The 18,623-nt window shown below is 37.9% G+C and overlaps 2 protein-coding genes across 10 annotated transcripts in view; both read right to left on the reverse strand.

Moving 5' to 3' along the window:
- nrxn2b (neurexin 2b) overlaps positions 1 to 18,623 on the reverse strand; it is a 698,285-nt gene that overhangs the window by 554,452 nt on the left and 125,210 nt on the right. For all 9 annotated transcript variants that reach the window (XM_082527645.1, XM_082527647.1, XM_082527643.1 and 6 more), the window contains one exon: positions 11,637 to 11,657. In XM_082527645.1, coding sequence (XP_082383771.1) covers positions 11,637 to 11,657 — 21 coding nt within the window. The remainder of the gene's footprint in view (positions 1 to 11,636; positions 11,658 to 18,623) is intronic.
- Positions 1 to 18,623, reverse strand: part of LOC309698133 (uncharacterized protein) — a gene marked incomplete at its 3' end in the record, with an annotated part of 399,753 nt that overhangs the window by 74,333 nt on the left and 306,797 nt on the right. The gene's annotated exons all lie outside the window — the stretch shown is intronic.

Raw genomic sequence — 18,623 nt, forward strand, 5'->3', positions numbered from 1 at the left:
GGCCTTAGCACTGATGGTCTGTGGCATTAAAATTCCTCCTCTACGGCCCTCAGAGAACTGGAAAGGCGACAGATAAATAAATAAGAGCTGTAGGGAGCGGGGCTTTGTGGCAGCTGCTGAGCAAATTTGTGGCGTTTCTGATAACAACTCATCATACTGGTTAGGCCACACTGACAGCTGAGAGAAAAAAAAGGAAGCCCTGTCTGCAGGGATATTATAAAAGGGACAGATCAACAATTTATTTATCTCTAAGATGTCTGTTTAGTTTATCATAAACTAGTCTGTAACTGTGCAAAGGAGGCCACAAGAAGTTAAGATAAACCAATACAGTGAAAGATACTGAAATTCTTTGGTTTTTGTTTTCATAAACTCACTCCTGTTATGAACCTTTAAAATGCATACTTGAGTTCTTACTGGTTTACAGCGTCAAAGAAAAAAACAAACAAACAAAAAACAAACAGGTGTGATTCAATTTGACCTTATGGAAGACACGTACGTATCCTGAACATAGCACGGGCCAGACTGTGATAATTTTTAAAAAAAAAAGTGTTTAGTTAAATTTTGGCTTCATGAGGTGCCTAGAGTAACAGAAATATCCTATAATTAAAAGCTACATTCAGTGACTCCCTTATTCACAACGGGTTGCCACAGCAGGTATCTCTGCATGTTTGAACACCACGGGGATTTGTGCCCCCTCCTGCGATTGGACTTGTCAGGCAAATGTGTAAATTGCTACACTATAGGGCATAGGGCTGTGCAATATGACCAAAATCTCATATCCCAATATAAGACATCTATCATCCGATAACGATATAAATTACAGAAATATACATTTTCTGAAAATTCTGTGAATCTCGGGCAGCTTGAAGTGTTTCCAGCTGGGCGTCGTGTACCTAGAGTCAAATGATTTAAAAGATGCATGAAACTATACATTTTTAGACATAAGTTGTATCTGCCGCCGTTTTCTTTGTGAGTATTTATTACACGGCGTGTAAAAGCCTGTTCTAACGTTTGAGTCTAAGGTTTATTTTTTAGCACATGATGGCTCTTTTTTGCTTCGCATCCATAAATACTCTGCATACTCTTTCACGTGATTCCGTTTATTCTGAAAAGTCTCAACAGGATCTTGAGCTTTATTGTGAAAGGTTTATGTGGAACATAAGCAAGCGGACACACGATGGTGTTACCGTCGTTGTTGCTAACGACAACGCATAAAAACAGGCGCTTGTCCGTCCATAGTGTGGTTATAGTAAATATAAGAGAAATAGAGAACTTAATTTAGAAATTAATATAGCCACTACAGTGATCATCAAAACGGTGAAAAAATATCGCCTTAAACAGTTTATTTTGCAACACCATGAAACAAACGATAGCATAAAATGAAACGATAGACGTTTTTATATCATCATCCGATATATATCGTTATATCCAACAGCCCTAATAGGGCAACTACAACTACTGTTGACAAAAAAAGAACAAAAAAACGAAACTGTAGCTGACAAATTTCAAACACGAATGGAATGAACTTCCTTAGTTGGTTTCTCAGTGTCATGATGGCTGTCATGTCCACTTTAATCCTACTAATAGTAAATTTCAACAGTGAGAATAAACGTCTCTATATGCATATGCTTTTCTTTAAAAGCTTTATGGATTAAAACATGAGTACAAGTACTGAAGATGAATAGCCACTTTTATTCTGTTGCCTTGTCTGTGTTGTATAAGTGATGAAATAAGATGTCACTGGGAGAACAATGTTGAAAATCAAGAAACAGGACTATACATAAAAAACACAAAAAAGAAAAAAATCAATCATTCATCCCACTTTAACTCTTAACCTAAAAGTCGATCAAAAAGCCATCGAGTGGCCTTTGATTGAGTGCGATGTGTAGCAGATTTAATAAACCAGGCTTTCTGTGAAGACACAGCAGCTATAATGGGCCAAGTATAAGAAGACCTTCTGAAGGTTTGACAGTTATACGCTCACGCTGCTGAAAAAAACTTTTCCTGAGATTCCACTGAACCAGTGAAGCCTTTTTTGTTAATAACTGAAACATATAATCCAGCAATAAGAAAAATAACAAGAACTCCACACTTGCTTGTATCTTGTCTGTCAGTCAAATACTCACACAGAGTCTCCAGTCAGGGTCTTAAAGCAGTCAACATCTAATCTCTGACACTATTTTCCAGTCTGTCTTACTTAAGTCATCATGACAGTCTTAATTCTTTGCTGCTTGGCACAGTAACATCTTGCACAATCCTTCAAAAGCTCCTTGAGTTTAAACTGGACTGCCAAACATTTTTAGACTGGCTAACTGAGGGACATTAAAGCCAGCAACAAGACAAACCCCATAGTTGTAATTGAAACGTTTACAGGTATGGGTAGTCCTTTACCACCAGCGACCGTCCTTGACCTGTTCTACCAGCTGCTTTAGTCAAGACTAGCATTTTGCAATAAAAGCTCTTCACTAAAATATTCTTCGTTAGTTGTTAGAGATTTTCTACATTATACATTATAACCAAATCTCTATAATACAATATAATCAAGTACGCCTTATATTTTGTGTTATCCCTTGTCTGAGACGCATGGTGATGAGTATGTTTAATCGTACTTTAGGAAATTTTGTCTTGATCCAGAGAGATATGGAGGATCCCTTTCGCCAGTATGATATGCTAAATAGGGAAGACAGAGTGGAGAATCTCTATTATAGTCTTAACAGAGCTGATGTTTAGATACTTCACTGAATGACATGCAAGTTGAAAATGTGATTTAACAAGTGACTATGCATTGATATAAACCTGTGAAATATATTAACAACAGGAGGGAAATGTTAGATATTTTCTACATTATACATTATAACCAAATCTCTATAATACAATATAATCAAGTACGCCTTATATTTTGTGTGTTCATATATTTTCACATAACCAAGTCTATTGTTAAAGGAAAACTGATGCATTCCTTACCTAAGTGTCTGAGATGTTTGACAGCATGATATAATGATGCATTCTTTTCCATAATGTCTGTGATGGCAGATAAAGCATGATATACTTCTGTATTTTTATCCCAGTGTGTGAAAGATCAGATAAGCTGATTTAATGTTTAACCTCTCTTCAACATCTGTTAAAAGAGGAAGTACTATGTAACCCATTTTTGCCTTATAAATAAAGCAACCCATATGGAAAAGAAATAGTAAAAACTTATATGTGATTACTCATGAAAGTGGCCACTTTCAGGAGTAAATCATATAAGGATTACATGATTTACTCATGAAAGTGGCCACTTTCAGGAGTAAATCATATAAGGCTTACATGATTTACTCCTGAAAGTGGCCACTTTCTCATTACTTTCATACATTGTTTTAGTAAGTATCCAAAACATACAACTTTCATTATATAATTTTTCAAGGGATCTTATATGTGTTTTCACTCTTGTATGCTTTTCATACAAGTTTCACACAAGACAGATACAAACTTTATAAGATTTATATATATCTTTTCCATATGGGAAGCGAGCCTGTGCTCGGTGTGTGTGTCTTCTCAGAGGCATTCACCCGTGCGCACGTTTTCTAATTACACTCTGAGTCGGTCTGCAGTTGTCTCATTTCTCTTACTTGTGTTTGAACAAATGTCTACCCTTGACATTTAATGTTATACCATAACACCATAATGCCCAAGGTCTGTTTGAGTCAAGGAAAAACAGAACAGTACTCTGCAGAAGTCCTGAGCTACCCATGTAAACATACATAGTAATACATTTACAGTTTGCACAGCCCTAATGAGCTGGAAAGTTCGTATGATCACTGGTATTCTTCAACACTGCCTGAATCTCTAAGGCAAGCTGCTGTTCTTTAAGTAGCCTTCAAGAAAAGTTCTCCAGGCTACTCCAGAGCTCTCGTTTGGATGTTGGTTGCCTTTTGTTCAATTCTTTATCAAATTGGGCCCAAACTATTTCAATAATGTTGAAGGAAATTTGGATTCACCACTCCACAAGATCTATTGTGACTGATCTTGTGTAATTCCTGCCTTCCACTGAGACCATCTCACACTTCATTGAATCCCTCAGGTTTCCTATTTCTTAGGAACATACCTTTCAGATAGTCTAAGAAGCTTGGAAAGAAAAGCCCTGCTCTTCTTTAAGTTCCTTCAAGACATTTCACCTCCCATCCAAGAAGCTTCTTCAGTTCCACGGTCAAATGGTGGAGAGGGGGTCCATATCCCTCTTGGGGGGACACTCTCACAGGGCTTAAATCTGGGACCATTTGACCTTAGAACTGAAGAAGCTTCTCGGATGAGAGGTGAAACATCTTCAAGCATCTTAAAGAAGTCCAGACGCTTTTCTTTCCAAGCTCCTTAGACTACAAGGACCTGGATGACTGAGAACCTTCACAGACAATTTCAGATACTGGTCATTAGCTCTAGATATCTACCCAAAGCTACAATTAAAAATAGGTTCTTTGCTAAGTTGTCTGTTAGACACAACACTGGTTCATCCAGTGTTGTGTCGTTGACTTATGGTGCCTTTTTTTATAGAGACAACCAAATAAATTATATATTCTTCTGATAAAAATCAGTTATAAGGATTTGATTGAAAATGAGTGAAAAAGTAGTCCATGTCCAAAGAAAATTGCTTAGAACCACAAAAAAAGCAATAAACAAACAAACAAACAAAAACAATTACAAGCACATCTGTGTGGAGGTAAAGGATAAAGAAATGATGGGCAACTTCAGACTTTTGTACTGTACTGCAGAGCCTACAAAGGGAGAAGATAAGAAAAGAAAAACAGAAGATGAGAAAGGGATAAACACAAAAAAGGAAAATTGCTTCATATTCAAGTAGAAGGAGGTTTTCGGAAGCAAAGCCCATTCAAGCATTACTATTTTCTCATTATAAAAGTGAGAGCGGGATAAGGAGAAAATGTCTCTATTCTCCATTTCCTTTCATTTATTGCTCACTCTCATTCATTTCACCAGCGTATTGATCCTGACTTCACAAGACATTTTCCTCCACTGTGCCCTCATTCCTCCAACATCTATTTATCGCAAGGCCTATTAAATTAATGTTAAACAACAAATACAAGGTGGATCCCCCCAAACAATACATCTGAACTTTCACAGAGAAAATGCATTAGTGTTACAGTAAGGACTGTAACCTGGTTGCTTTGTTGGAAACAACAAAGCAACCAGGTTGCCTAAGGCCCTAAGTCATGTCCTGGTGTTGGAAAAACACCTGTATGAGTATAAGTGGGATAATATACAGTATACAAGTATATCATCTCATACACATGCAAAAGTACTGCTAAGCCTGTGCTGGAGGAAATACATTTTCACATAAAAAAGGGCTGGCACGCCCCTGTGAGAAAGGCGAAAAATGTGGCAGTTACCAATTTTCTCACCATTTTGGTGTAGTAGCCAGATGGAAGTTAAAGTGCTTTTATTTTCATAGCACTCTCTGTCAACTGGGGGAAGGGTGGGAGATGGACTTTTTCACCGGGCTCTGCTAAAATGCAATCTCTCACTGTGTCACCTGCTCAGCACGGACTTGTAGCTTTGCAGTCTGTGGCATTTCATGGCCTAATTGAATTCAGAAAGGGATACAGGTACAACAGGAATGTTCTAACACCCTGGAAATAATAAGTTTTGTGTAGAGAGAATGAAAAAAATATATATGAGGCAGTGACTTTTGACTTTAGCTGTGGAACAATCTGTTTACGAAAGTGACAACAGTGTCAAGTGGAAAATAAGAATGTGTCAGCTTCTGCATATATTCCAGTCTACATACACAAGCAGACACACAGCATAAATGCATGCTTTCAAGTACCTACATACAGAAATAACTAGGGTGCTTATGTTTTATTGTATTACCTATCTTAATCTCTTAATAGCTTCCCCAGTGTGCTTAATGTGCAGATTCCAACCAGTGCAGTTCTGGTGAATTATTTGACTTTTAATTTCTATGACCTCTTATGATGATTACAATCATTAAGAGGTTTCAAAAGAACACAGATGCTATATGATGCTATATAAGTTAAATCCAAGCTAAATTAAAATGTGATGGCGGTGAGTTCACATTTTGGGCATTTTGACCATCACCATATGGTCAGGTACTGAATTGGTGATGGACTTTTCAGAGTAATGATTCACAGAACATCTTGACACCACAGCAGAATCATCATCTGACCCGTTATGTAAATGTTTCACAAATTTTGTACAAGACTGGGAAGCAAAATAACCTCAAGCAGAGGAGAAAAATCCTCACCAACACACATGTATACGCATAAACACAGTGCGGCACCAGCGCAGCAGGCCATGCATTGTCCAATCCATTTCTCTCTATCTTGGCAAACAGTACTGCCTAAGGCAATGCATGCTGACACTGAAGCATCTGGAGTTGTTCACAAGGGGATGCCCACTCCACCGCTTTAGACTTTGTTATCACAAAGCGCAAAATAGAAAGAGAGGGAAAAAAGGCAGCTGTGTGTGGGGTGAAATTAATGTGTCTTGAGAACAGGCATGGCTGGACTCTGTCTCCTCCAGGACCTGAGAAGGCTTAATCTTACTGCAACATCTGGCAGAGGCTGGGCAGGCAGAGAGAACATCAAGGCATCCCACTGTCTTAAGGCTTCCAAGCAATTTCTCAACAGCAGACAGACACCATTTAGTTCCATTTCATCCTCACTGTCACTGGTCATCTTCCACTCTGACTTTGTGGGTCTGCGTTTGCTTGTTTTCTGTCTCTTCTTTTTGATTGATTATGAGGAATAAGCTAGATAGCATTCTTCCAAAGTCAACAGCCTTGTTTAACCACTGAATGAAGATAACTATGAAGATATTTGTGTACATCTGCATATACGGCAATCCTGCTGTTTTGCCATGTCCCAATTTATATATTAAACTGCGGTGTGCACAAGCAGTGCAACTGTGGCATGGACAACCAGCAAGACAATATTAATTTAATTTAATTTTAAACAAATGAAAAGGAAATAGGCAAGAATTTATTAATGCTATTGTGCTGATCTTAATTTAAGTAAAACTCAACTTGACTGATAAAAATCACAAGATGTGGCGTGTGACTTTTTGTGGGGGTTTTAAATAGCAAAATTAGTCAGGCAGTCAGCCAGTCATACTTGGCACAACATTACTAACTGGAATTTGAATATAAATTATGTAGAAGAAACACTATTTGTTCCAGAGAATAAAATGAATCTAGGTTAATACCACAATGACATCGGTACATGTAATATTTGCTTCACTTTGTGTTTTTTGTCTCTTTGCCCCTGGGATACGCACGCACGCACGCACGCACGCACGCACGCACGCGCGCGCGTTTAGAGAAGTTTTTCTTCTATTATTTAGTTTTATTTCTCTTGAGCAAACAAGAACAGAATCCATAATCTGGTTTGGATGATCCAAAGTAATCTCCTATAACTACAGGGACAACTTAAATCTGTAATCCTGTATCTCCAGCCAACGTCAAACCATTCATTATGTTGAGGAAAAGTAGTTATTCCCCTTCCCCAGGGGTGAGATTAAGTTGAAGGGCCGCATGACCTGGGGAGAAATGATCATTTTTCATGATCACATTGTCTAATATCAGCATTGAAAGGAAAGCCCTGTGTCTGAGGTCAGATATACATGTGATCTGCTACTGTCCATTTGTAGATGAGCTATTTTGTCTCTTAGCCATGTTCATGTTAAATGGATGACACTTGGTGACACAAAAGATCAGCTCCTTCTACACATTTTCTATAGGATAGAGATCTAGAGACTGTCTAGACCCCACCATGATCTTAATGTCCTTAATTAGCCTCTTTCTTGTTGCCTTGGCAGTATGTTTTGGGTCAATGTCATGCAGGAAGAACCATCCATGACCCATCTTCAGTGATCTGGTAAAAAGAATTTCTCAGTGCAGTGAACTTGTCCTGTAATCTTAGCAGGAAAACAGCCCCAAACCATAATCTTTCCATGTCGGTACTTAACTGTGGGGATGATGTTCTTTGGGTCATACTCATTTCTTTTTCTCCAAACAAGACAGATGAAGCTAATACCAAAAAGTTTCATTTTGGTTTCCACAGCACTTTCTCCCAAGCCTTCTGTGAATCATTTACATGTTCACTGAAAAACCGAACATGGGCCTGTGCGTGTGTCTTTCATAAGCAGGAGGGATCTTATAGGTGCTGCAATATTTGAATAAATTACAATGTGTTACCAATGATATTCTTGGTGGTTGTATTCCAACAAGCTCATCCTATGTAGTTCTGGGCTGATCGATCGGGTACCTCATGGTCATCTTTATCCCGTAAGCCAAGATTTTGCATAGAGCACCAAAAAAACAGGTGACTGGTGCTTATTTTGAATTTCTTCCAAAAGTAGTCACCTTCAAACCAAGCTTCTTGTTGATGGTCTTGTAGTCCAGTCCAATCTTGCGCAGGTCTACAATCTTGTCACTGACGTCGTTTGACGGTTAATTGGTCCCGTCCATGGTGGTGAACAGGTTGGAATGGAAGAAACGTATTCTGTAGATGTGTGTGCTTTATAATCATAACTAGTTGAGATCAAGAGTATTTGTAAGTAATTGATTATAATCTGTGTACCACATGGGAACATAGCCAATCTGTAGGAACTAGAATTCTGGCTGCTTTGTAGGGAATCAAATGCTTATTTCATTCAAATAAGACACACTGTAAGTTGTGTTTTGAAAATGTTGGCTTCCCCCTGACAAACTCTATGTCATAATCTAAATTACACCACCACAGCTTTCAACTTAATTTCCATTTCTTTATTGCTTTCTATTGAAAACCTGCACCAGACGATGAGCTAACATTGCCCTTACATAATGAAACAATATATCATACATGCAGTCCTCTATGGGAGGGCATGCTAGGATATGAGTACACTGATGGTCTTTTTTCCAGTAAAACAGGTCAGTGTTGCTGACACATCATCAATCGAGGACCTACAGTGTAAGAGCGAGGGCCACCATCCACCTTTCCTGGGATACTTGCCTCCCACCGGGCTTTGAATGTCTCTTTGTATCATCAATCTCAACCAACCTTTTAACCCATGGTCACCAACACTAATTATACCAAGTGCAGTCACAGGGAAGCCCTAAAAATAGCAGAAAAAAATTCTGACAATAGACTATTTTAAATGAATTTATCAGGCAGTCTTGTTACTACACAATACCCCGGGCTCCTTGTTTTTTTTAAAATTAAAGTGACTGAGACAGACAAATTGATTAAGATTTTTATAACTTAAAATCTCTCAGTTTAACAACGATCTAAACAAACTATGTATTCTGATCCCGGATATAGTTATGAGTGAAAATTAAACTCCAAGGCTTTTTATATTCTTCAAAACTGAAAGAATGGCTCATATTAGGGTCACAGTACTACAGAAAACATTCAGAACTCTGCACAAGAATGTTTCCATCGCAAATCATTGGAAGCAAACATAATAAAAGGATGCTTAACCAACTGTGCAAAGAAATATCACACACATACTTGAAATGAGTGGTGAAACTACAGATGCTTGCTAGGGCTATGTTACATTGGTGTGACAGGATTCCAGATTATTTGCTTCTTTTGTGCACTAGGCAGCACTTTAACTTAGAGCTACATATTTGTGAGAGTCAGGTTTCACTTGTTTAACTTTTTGACAGTTAACAGAAGTTCCCACAGTCCCTTCACAGGAGTCAACCTTTCCTTGAACCAGTCACTTTCTTCAGCATCCTTTCAATACCCTCTGCATCTCCTCTTTCCCAGCTTCCCTCCATTACATCCCTCTTTCCATCATATAGAGTGTTTACATCAATGTGATTTTTCTGGTTATGAAGTCTCTAAAAGACAAAAAAAATCTGCTTATTCATATGATTGTGTAGACTGCTATACCAGTTACTCCAAATTATGTTAGCACTTGTGACATTTACAAATCCAAACTAACAGTGCTGAAAGGGTTAATTTGACATCAACTGTTAACCTGAAATTAATTTGACTGGCTGTTGACCTGACTTGTACAGTGCAGAGAACCCAGAGTCCTGTAAGCTGTCTACATACTTAAATAGGTCAGCATATTCAAGCTCTCTGCCATCAGAGTTACCAATTACATTTCTCTCATTCATAACCTCAAGGCAAAACTCGATTTCCTCCAACTTCAAATGTTCTGCTATTACATCAGGTTATTTCTCAGGTGCAGGTAGTAGCATTCAGAAGCCTGGGTAAGATGTGCAAAGATCTTTGCATCTTCTTTAAATATCCTAGACAAATATTTAGCTTTGTTACCCTGGGCTTATTTAGGCTTCTGAAATTACATCACATTGTTTCATTTACACACATACAAACATAAATGACATATTCATATCATATGAAGACATTTAATCAAACCTTGTGTGTCCTTCAACACATCCTACATGAACCTGTCGATTCATGTAGGATGTGTTGACAGTGCTTCCATAGGAAATGTAGGATTGCCATCATTTACTGCTGTTTGCAACCTTCCTCCTGACATTTACCCGTCACCTGGTGAAAAGATTCACTCATACATAGACATGTACCCACAGAACAACAAGAAGCTGGCATTATATAGGAACAAACAGAAAATGTCAGCTTCACACTGTTCACAAGTGCACACATCAAGTGCATATCATGCAGAACCAGATTTCTAACAGAACCCACTGCGATAGCTAATAACACTGAAGTGGCTCTATGGTGTGAGCTTCTATATTTCCAATATGCCACAAGATAAACAACTCAGATTCAGAATAAAGATTGAGAAATAACTGCAGCATAACTTTTTCAGCTTAAAGAAAACTTGAAGCTAGAGGGTGTTTGTCATAGAGATTTCCCCTGCTGGATCAAGCTCTGTGATAGGTAATCCATCACCTCAAACTCAGTACAGAGGAAATGCAACAAGAATACATGCAAGCACACACACACACACTTACACACACACACACCTAGATGCCAATATCTGGATGCATATTCAAAAAAAGCCTGTTTATGTCAGTTTCAGTGTCTGATTGAACTGAAAAACAGATCCAGTCACCCAGTGGGTGAACCTCTGGACGGCAACATTTTGCAGAAAGATCAGCAGACACTGATGTATCCATAATGTCTTCTACATTCAGCACTGGCTTCGCACCTTCATGGCCCAAGGGCTAATGTGGTGCCTTTGGGGCCTAAACCAGCAGGATTTGTTCACCTTTGTAGGGGACAGGAAAGGATGTGAAGACAGCAGCTTGTCATCACCTTGTCATGGCATGTGAACTTGAACAATAACTTGTTAATGGGTAGACTGGTTCAAGGTTAGAACAGCTGTCTTGACAATTTCATATACAAGCATGTTCATATTCTCTAGAGATAAACTATAAAAAAAAAGAAAGAAAACAAATGAAGAAAGACAAGATAAAATAATAATAATAGAAAAATAAGGAATAGTTTCAGGTGCGCATCCATCACGTGTATTTTATACAGAAAAAAATTCATTACGGCCCCTGGAAGTCACTTATAACCGCAGTCCAAACTGACAATGCCCCTCCACAGAGGGATGGCATAAAGCATTTAGAAGCAACCTGAATCAGCATCCATGAGAACAACAAGAGAAGCCATCAGAGGACCTTAGGAGAGAAAAATCAGTCTTACCTTCAACAGCATACTCTTCAGCTTCAGGGTGAACACGGATCGCATGGAAAGGGGAAATAGAACAGAAAGAAGTCAATATTATATTTCCAAGCACGTGCTTTTCCATAATTTCATCAAACATGGATAAAACATAAAGACGTCCAGTTTTGAAGACTTGACAGCAAAATGTATTACTCTCTTTCCCAGAAAATGTAAGGTTAAGTCTTTAATCTACTGACTTTCTTAGAAGGCTGTGGATGCCCCAATAATTCCACAGCTGCACATTGATTTTTCAAGAAATGTCCAACAGAAATATTTTCAACCAGTCCACTGTACCTACAGTTCCTCTCATATCAGTGGCTTTCAGAAATGAAAAACAGTAGGTCCTTTTCATTATGCTAATTTATGCTTGCTCATGTCTTTTTTCTTCCTGTGATCCAGAAATTTCACGCGTTCCTCCATCATCAAGGATCTTCTAATACTTTAAATGCCCCTCGAGGAGAGAGGAGGCTTTTGTAGGAGCTTAGAGCAGGAAACATAGGTGTACCTTAAAGGTAGCTCTTACCAGCTTGCATCTTCACATGTTATAAGTAGCTGACATACTTAAGATTAACAGTATGGAACAAAGTATTTCCTATTTGGCTGCTTGGAGTCATCTATTCTTTTGGATTTTCCGTACGTATGTGACTGAGGAAAATAAGCAAACACACTGACACAATGAAAAGCAGCCAATGCCTTCTCAGACTGTTCTACTAAACCACTGTTCAGGAGCAGAAGAGGTCAGTCTGTAAAACAAGAAAATAAAACTGCATTCTTGAGTTAGAAGAAGAGAAGCTACCCAAAAAGAAAAAAAAAGCATACAATATAGGGCTGGGCGATATGGCCTAAAATTCATATTGGGATTAATTTGAAGCATGTGCGGTAATGATATATATCACGATATATTATTTTCTTCTGTATAACGTATTTTCCACACTATTAAGCACACTTTTCTCAAAAATCGAGAGTGTGCCTTATGTATGAATTCTGGTTGTGCTTACTGACCTCGAACCGATTTTGGCGTGCAGAAATCTGTTAAAAATGTTTTAGTACAACTTTGGTAAGCCGCACTGCTTGATGGATTGTCAGAGCATTACGGCTGCCGTAGTGAGGAGCTTCGCGGAGTAATCTGGTTCCAAAACTCCGTCCTCTTCAGGTCCCAAAGTCAAACGAACACTAAGAGTTAAAAACGGTCTAAATTCTTTAATCTTTAATTAAATCATCAGTGTTGCTGCTTTACCAGGTTACCAATTAAATTTAACATCCAGGCATCCATGAAAACAGAAGTTATTAAATTTAACAGAGTTAGAAGTTAACAGGAAGTTAGCTCGCTAGTTTCCACCTAAACATTTCATACCATGTTCTGACTGAGAGATTTTTGAAACTAATTAAAACGTACAGCTCTGCCACTTCCGATATAAATGAAGACAGAAAACTAAACAGCAGTGGCGTTTGCAGGGTTACTGAAGTTGGACTACCTGGTATATAATGTTGTGCTACATGATTGCTAGCGACACAGCTATGTTAGCATGACATTAGCACAGTGAAGCTGGAGGATGAACACCAACTTTTTTTCCACTCGATAGAAGTTAACGTGAGGGATTCTGGTGGTCAGGGACAAATGCAATCGCATAGCAGGATGCTATTACACGGGCCAAACTTCAGTCAGGAGAACAACTGAGATCATTCATCCACAATACAAGGTTAGTTATTAATATACTGCAACAACATGGGAATAGAGCAGCTGCGAGAAAATTCAACAATAATGAATCAATGTTACGGAAGTGGAGGAAGCACGGTTTTTGGCTTTCCCCATATTTCAAAAGTGCTTCATCTCTTTGCTATGACTGTCGGCATAATTTGCAGATGATAATGGTTGTAGCCACTGCGATGCTTTCGACCAAAACAGATGACATCATCAACATGCGCTATCGCGATAGAGTGGTATAGTCAAAATCTCTTTCGTTGGCCAAATTTATATGGTTTCTATTGTATATCGTTTATATCGCCCACCCCTAATACCATAGCATCCCTGTGGAGAGCTTGGCATTTTGATCTGCTTTTGTGGCTTGTGAGCTTGGGCCTTTATGTGACATTGCTGCATTAACTTCTAGCTTGGTTGATAATATTTTAATGTGACTCAACAACGTAGTGGTTCAGTGTGTTTTCTGGCACTTTTTTTTTGAGGGTGGCAGAAGCAATGTGCAGCTGTTGCAGAAGCAGCATGCAGTATCTTCACAGGAATTTCTATCACAACTTATAAAAACCAAAAAGGTCAAGAATCTGAAAATATGCTTAATTTCGCAACTGCAAAGGACAAATCTATTTTCTGCACTACCCATGAGTATGGAAGTCCACGTAATTTATACAACTTCTAGTATTAGACTTCAATTATAAGGTTCTTTTGAATGCCACCTCCCATAACAGGTTGGATACCAACTACTTAACACTAACACTCATGTACATCTCCCTATGCATCCCTGTTGCTAAATTAACCTGAGTTTAGTTCACTGGATTGAGCAAGAATAGCCACTTTCCACAAACACACCAACAAAGCAACCGAAAACTGTTCTTGAATGACAGAGCATCTGCCAAGCTTAAGCACTGGGACAGCGTTTGTCTGAAACAGGGTAGCAGTTGTTTATATAATCACTGGCCATGACCCTGCTTTTCCTCTCTCTCTCATCTCTGATCATAGCCCATCATCCTGTCTTTCATAAGTTATCCTCATGTGTTCCTGTCTATCTTCTGAGCTGAAGTAAAATGATGTTTGATGTACAGTAGAGGTCATTTATACCATCACTGGTCATGACTCTGCCTTTACCCTCCACTCATCTCTGAACACAGTCCATCATCCTGCATTGTCATGTCATCCCTGTTTCTCTCTGTCAAAGAGAGAAAGAGTTTCTCTCTGTTAAGCTCAGCTGCTTAAAGTTTTAACTCCATTCCACCGACATAGTGGGAGAAGGGAGGGAAGGAGAAACTGTGGTTTTTTTTTTTTCAAAAACATGAGAAAGATTTGTATATAGTCGAAGTTCAGCACTGGAACTGAATTAACTTGGAATAGCATATATAAATATATAAAATCTCAATTGTTTCAAAGTTAAGCCATAGCTTTGTATTCGAGCAATTACAAGGACGAGCAATTACCTTTATTCAGCTTAAATGAGTCAAAAAGCTCCAGCGCTTCTTCTAATTAACATCAGTTGGTCACAAAGAATCAATATCAAATATTTTCCAACATTTGATATTCTTCTTATCTCTCGTCAAAATTAAGAAGGATGCCTTAAGAGGTAATGCTAAAGGAAATGGTGATTATCCATACCATTTAAAGTTTCATTCTAATGTGCCTGACATTTATTTTGCTTCAAGTCGCAATATTTCACAATTTAGCCTTGGGGAAGAAAAATGGTTTCAGTCAGACACTTGGTGGAATGTACCTCTTTCTTTTGAGCTTGTGTCTTTTATCCCATTTACAGTTTCCTGTAGTCTGTACCAACCATTACCTTTATCCCCGAGCTGTTTTCCATTAGGGTGTATCCCACATAGCCTCAGGCTTTTAACTCAGCTGGTATTTCCAAAGTGTTTCCAAAGTGCTTGTAATTCACAAGGATATGTGAACAATTTTCAGATCAAATCTTTTCTAGGCATATTTTGTCCATGCGCAAAGGCGGAGCTTACAGGATAAGATCTAGGATAAAAATCTAGAACAAAGAGAACAATTTTTTATACTAACTCTCATTAAACCTGATACAAAACTAAAATAAATATCAAATGCTGAAATGTACACTTGCATTCAAATTGACAGTCCAATATCTCTAAATTAGTGTACAGTACCTCAAGCAACAAAGAGCTGAAAAAAGTTTAAATGTATCATAAAGACAGCCGCAAAATGCAAAAGAGAGCGCAAATCAGACGTGGGCTGCAATAAAAATAAATAAATGGCAAAGTTAAATTCAGAGGGAAGCAGTAGAGAAGCTGAATGTCTTCACCAATGAATCCCTGAGGGCTTTGGCGGCAAATGAGAGACTTTTCAGACCTAATCCTTACCAAGCAAACTAAAGAATTTACCGAGGGGAGAAAAGCATGCCTGCAATGAAAAACAGCCTCTCTCTCTTTCTATCTTCCTATTTCCCTGCACATGGAGGAAGCTACATAACTGCTGGTTTGATATAAGTATACAAGGTACTGTACATCATAGTTCAAACACAGTTACAGTTACAAACATACAAATTTATCTCCATGTTAAATAATTCAAAATCCAGGTATGCTTAAAAGATTTACCGTATATAATTATTTTGATCTGGACGAACAGAAGAACAAACAAAAACAAAACCCCAAAACAAACAAAATAAACGTGTTGCATGATTTCTGAATGACTTTCAGCATTATTCTGAAAGCAAACATTCAGTGAGTTAATAAGAAATATGGTCTTGGAAATCAAACTGTGCATATCCTGAGAAAAACCGTCTATTGTGACTGCTGACTTTGTTTCAAAACCAATTATCAAAATTTCCAGAACAACATTCTCATTACAGATAAAGGGCTGAGGCACATCAAGAAGTTATCACAGAGGGAGTTCAAGTTTAACATCTATGGCAACAAGATGTTAAGCTTGTAAATCTTTGTCACACTTGCATGCAGAAAGTCTAATTAAAATTCATACAGACATTGAGTGACGCATGTGCCCACACAAACTTGACACGTGTACAACATAAACTGCACGAACTGTATTACAGAGAATTCACAGTAAGGATGCTTTTTGTTTTTGTTCACAGAGCAGCATTCAGTGAGTTCTTTGTTAATCTTTATGTTAAAACACACACACACACACACACACACACACACACACACACACACACACACACACACACACACACACACACACACACACACACACACTGTATATAATTCAACTTCAACTCTAAATATAATTGGATAAGTTGAAGAGAATGGCTGGAGGAATAGATGAAATAAAAAGCTGATCTAAAATAAATAAACATATGTTATTAATAAAAAAAAATTGGCATTTCTTAACTACTTTTTTTTTACTCCCACAGGGGGGAGTCCATCCCAGTTGACACTGGGCCAGAGGCAGTGGACACTCTCATTCCACACCGAGATGCAGTTATTCACATTAAAAACCAAGGTTTGAAACTGAGAATCTCTGTGCAGTATGCCAAATTTCTGTTTTTAGTATTTTTTTTAACCTAATTACAAAACCATCTGTCACTGCAAATTAAAATAACTAAGATGCATAAAAGAAAGTAATTATGAATTATTACAGGGGAGTGGAATCTTGATGTATGAAGGAATAAAATAATTATAGTGATAACAAGAGCATGGTATTGACTAAATTCTTGTGAACACACAAAAAAAAATCATCTTTACAGTAAGATAATAGTTACTTTGTATATTTAAATATCAATATGGGCTGTTTTTCCAGTGCAAGTATGAGAAATGTCAAATTACATCTGCCTACTAAAAATATACACTTGCAAATGTTCCAACCACAAAGTGGTTTGATTAGCTAATGTGTCGATTTATTTCCAGTTCACTCTGTATAAAATGTGTCATAAAACAGCAAGAGGAGAGTGGACTAGTGCTGCGATGCACAATGCTTATGTGAGGCTGCTTTGCTTTTTAGGTAATAACGGCTAAGAGGTCTTAATGCTTTGGACAGCAGCTCTACTGCACGGTACCACATTTAGTATACCTTGTATTGAGCTGTACATAAAATAGAGCAAGCTGACTTTAAATGTCTTTCTGTTTTGTTGTCAGCTTTTTCTTCAAACTCATGAGTAACTCTAGTTAAAACTCCATTATTGTGGCCAGCACTATGCCACACGTAAGTAAAGTGTTAAAAGCCAAATGAGAAAAGCAAAAGTCCTTTTCACCTAAGGCTATCTGACATGAGCTAAGAGAGAGGAAAGAAAATGACAGCACTGGTGAAAAACAGAAACAAGAGTATATGGGGAAGATAGGCAGATGAATAGGAAAGCGGGTTTTTTTTGTTTGTCTTCTTTTTTTTATCAAAGGAAAGCTCTGTCTTCAACTTTTCCACATTTTCAGAAACTTTCTATCCAAGTGACAAGGTAATCCACAAGTCACAGCCTTGGCAGATTTCACACTAAATCTCGACAGCAAAACACAAAGCAGTCACCTTATAAATGTGCAAAGATTGTATAAGTGAATCTTCCTTATCCGGATTTAAAAAAAACGAATAAATACAGAAACTGACTGATTTATCCAACAACACAACATATACAGCAATCTGCATTTAATACAGTGCATGTGTGTGTGTATGGAAGGATCCAAGTTAACATAACCCACAGAGCCACGTCGAATAACAACAGGCCAAACAGAGAAGAAAAAACTGCAAATATCGGCTCGAGTGGTCAAAAATCGGTGTCATTGTAGCTATTTTATATGTCGTTTTTATGCTTTCACATATTATATTATGAACTGTTTACCTCTGTCTATTCTGATTCACGTCTAGATTGCCAATTCAAGAGTAAAAAATGAATCTGATTCCAAAAAATGTTCTACATTAAGAAAATTCTTCAGCTATATATATATATGCCCTATAGATAAGTCATACCCACCCACAGGTCCTCTGTTGTAGTATAAAACAGAGAGTGTAACCTGATACACTGCTGAGTCATAAAGCAAAAGCAGATTTCAGAGGGAGGTCAGGAAAAGGTAATAACTTAAAATGAGGAGAGGTGCACTACCTCTCCTGCCAATGTCATTACAGTGCTGAGGGTTAAAGTCAGAGGACGAGTAAGATATCAGAGACTCTAAGTAATGTCAAATAAGGACAGGGTCAGACAGGAATAAAACATACACTGAAAATGCAAATAAATATCATTACTTGTATACTGCAGTGTGCAACATACAAGTAAAGCTGAGTTTGTGATGTGACTCATGTCAGTGGATAATACTACAGTAATTTTAGCATTTAATATT

The sequence above is a fragment of the Aulonocara stuartgranti genome (genome assembly GCF_965226115.1).
Source record: "Aulonocara stuartgranti genome assembly, chromosome: 3".
Taxonomy (NCBI): Eukaryota; Metazoa; Chordata; class Actinopteri; order Cichliformes; family Cichlidae; genus Aulonocara; species Aulonocara stuartgranti.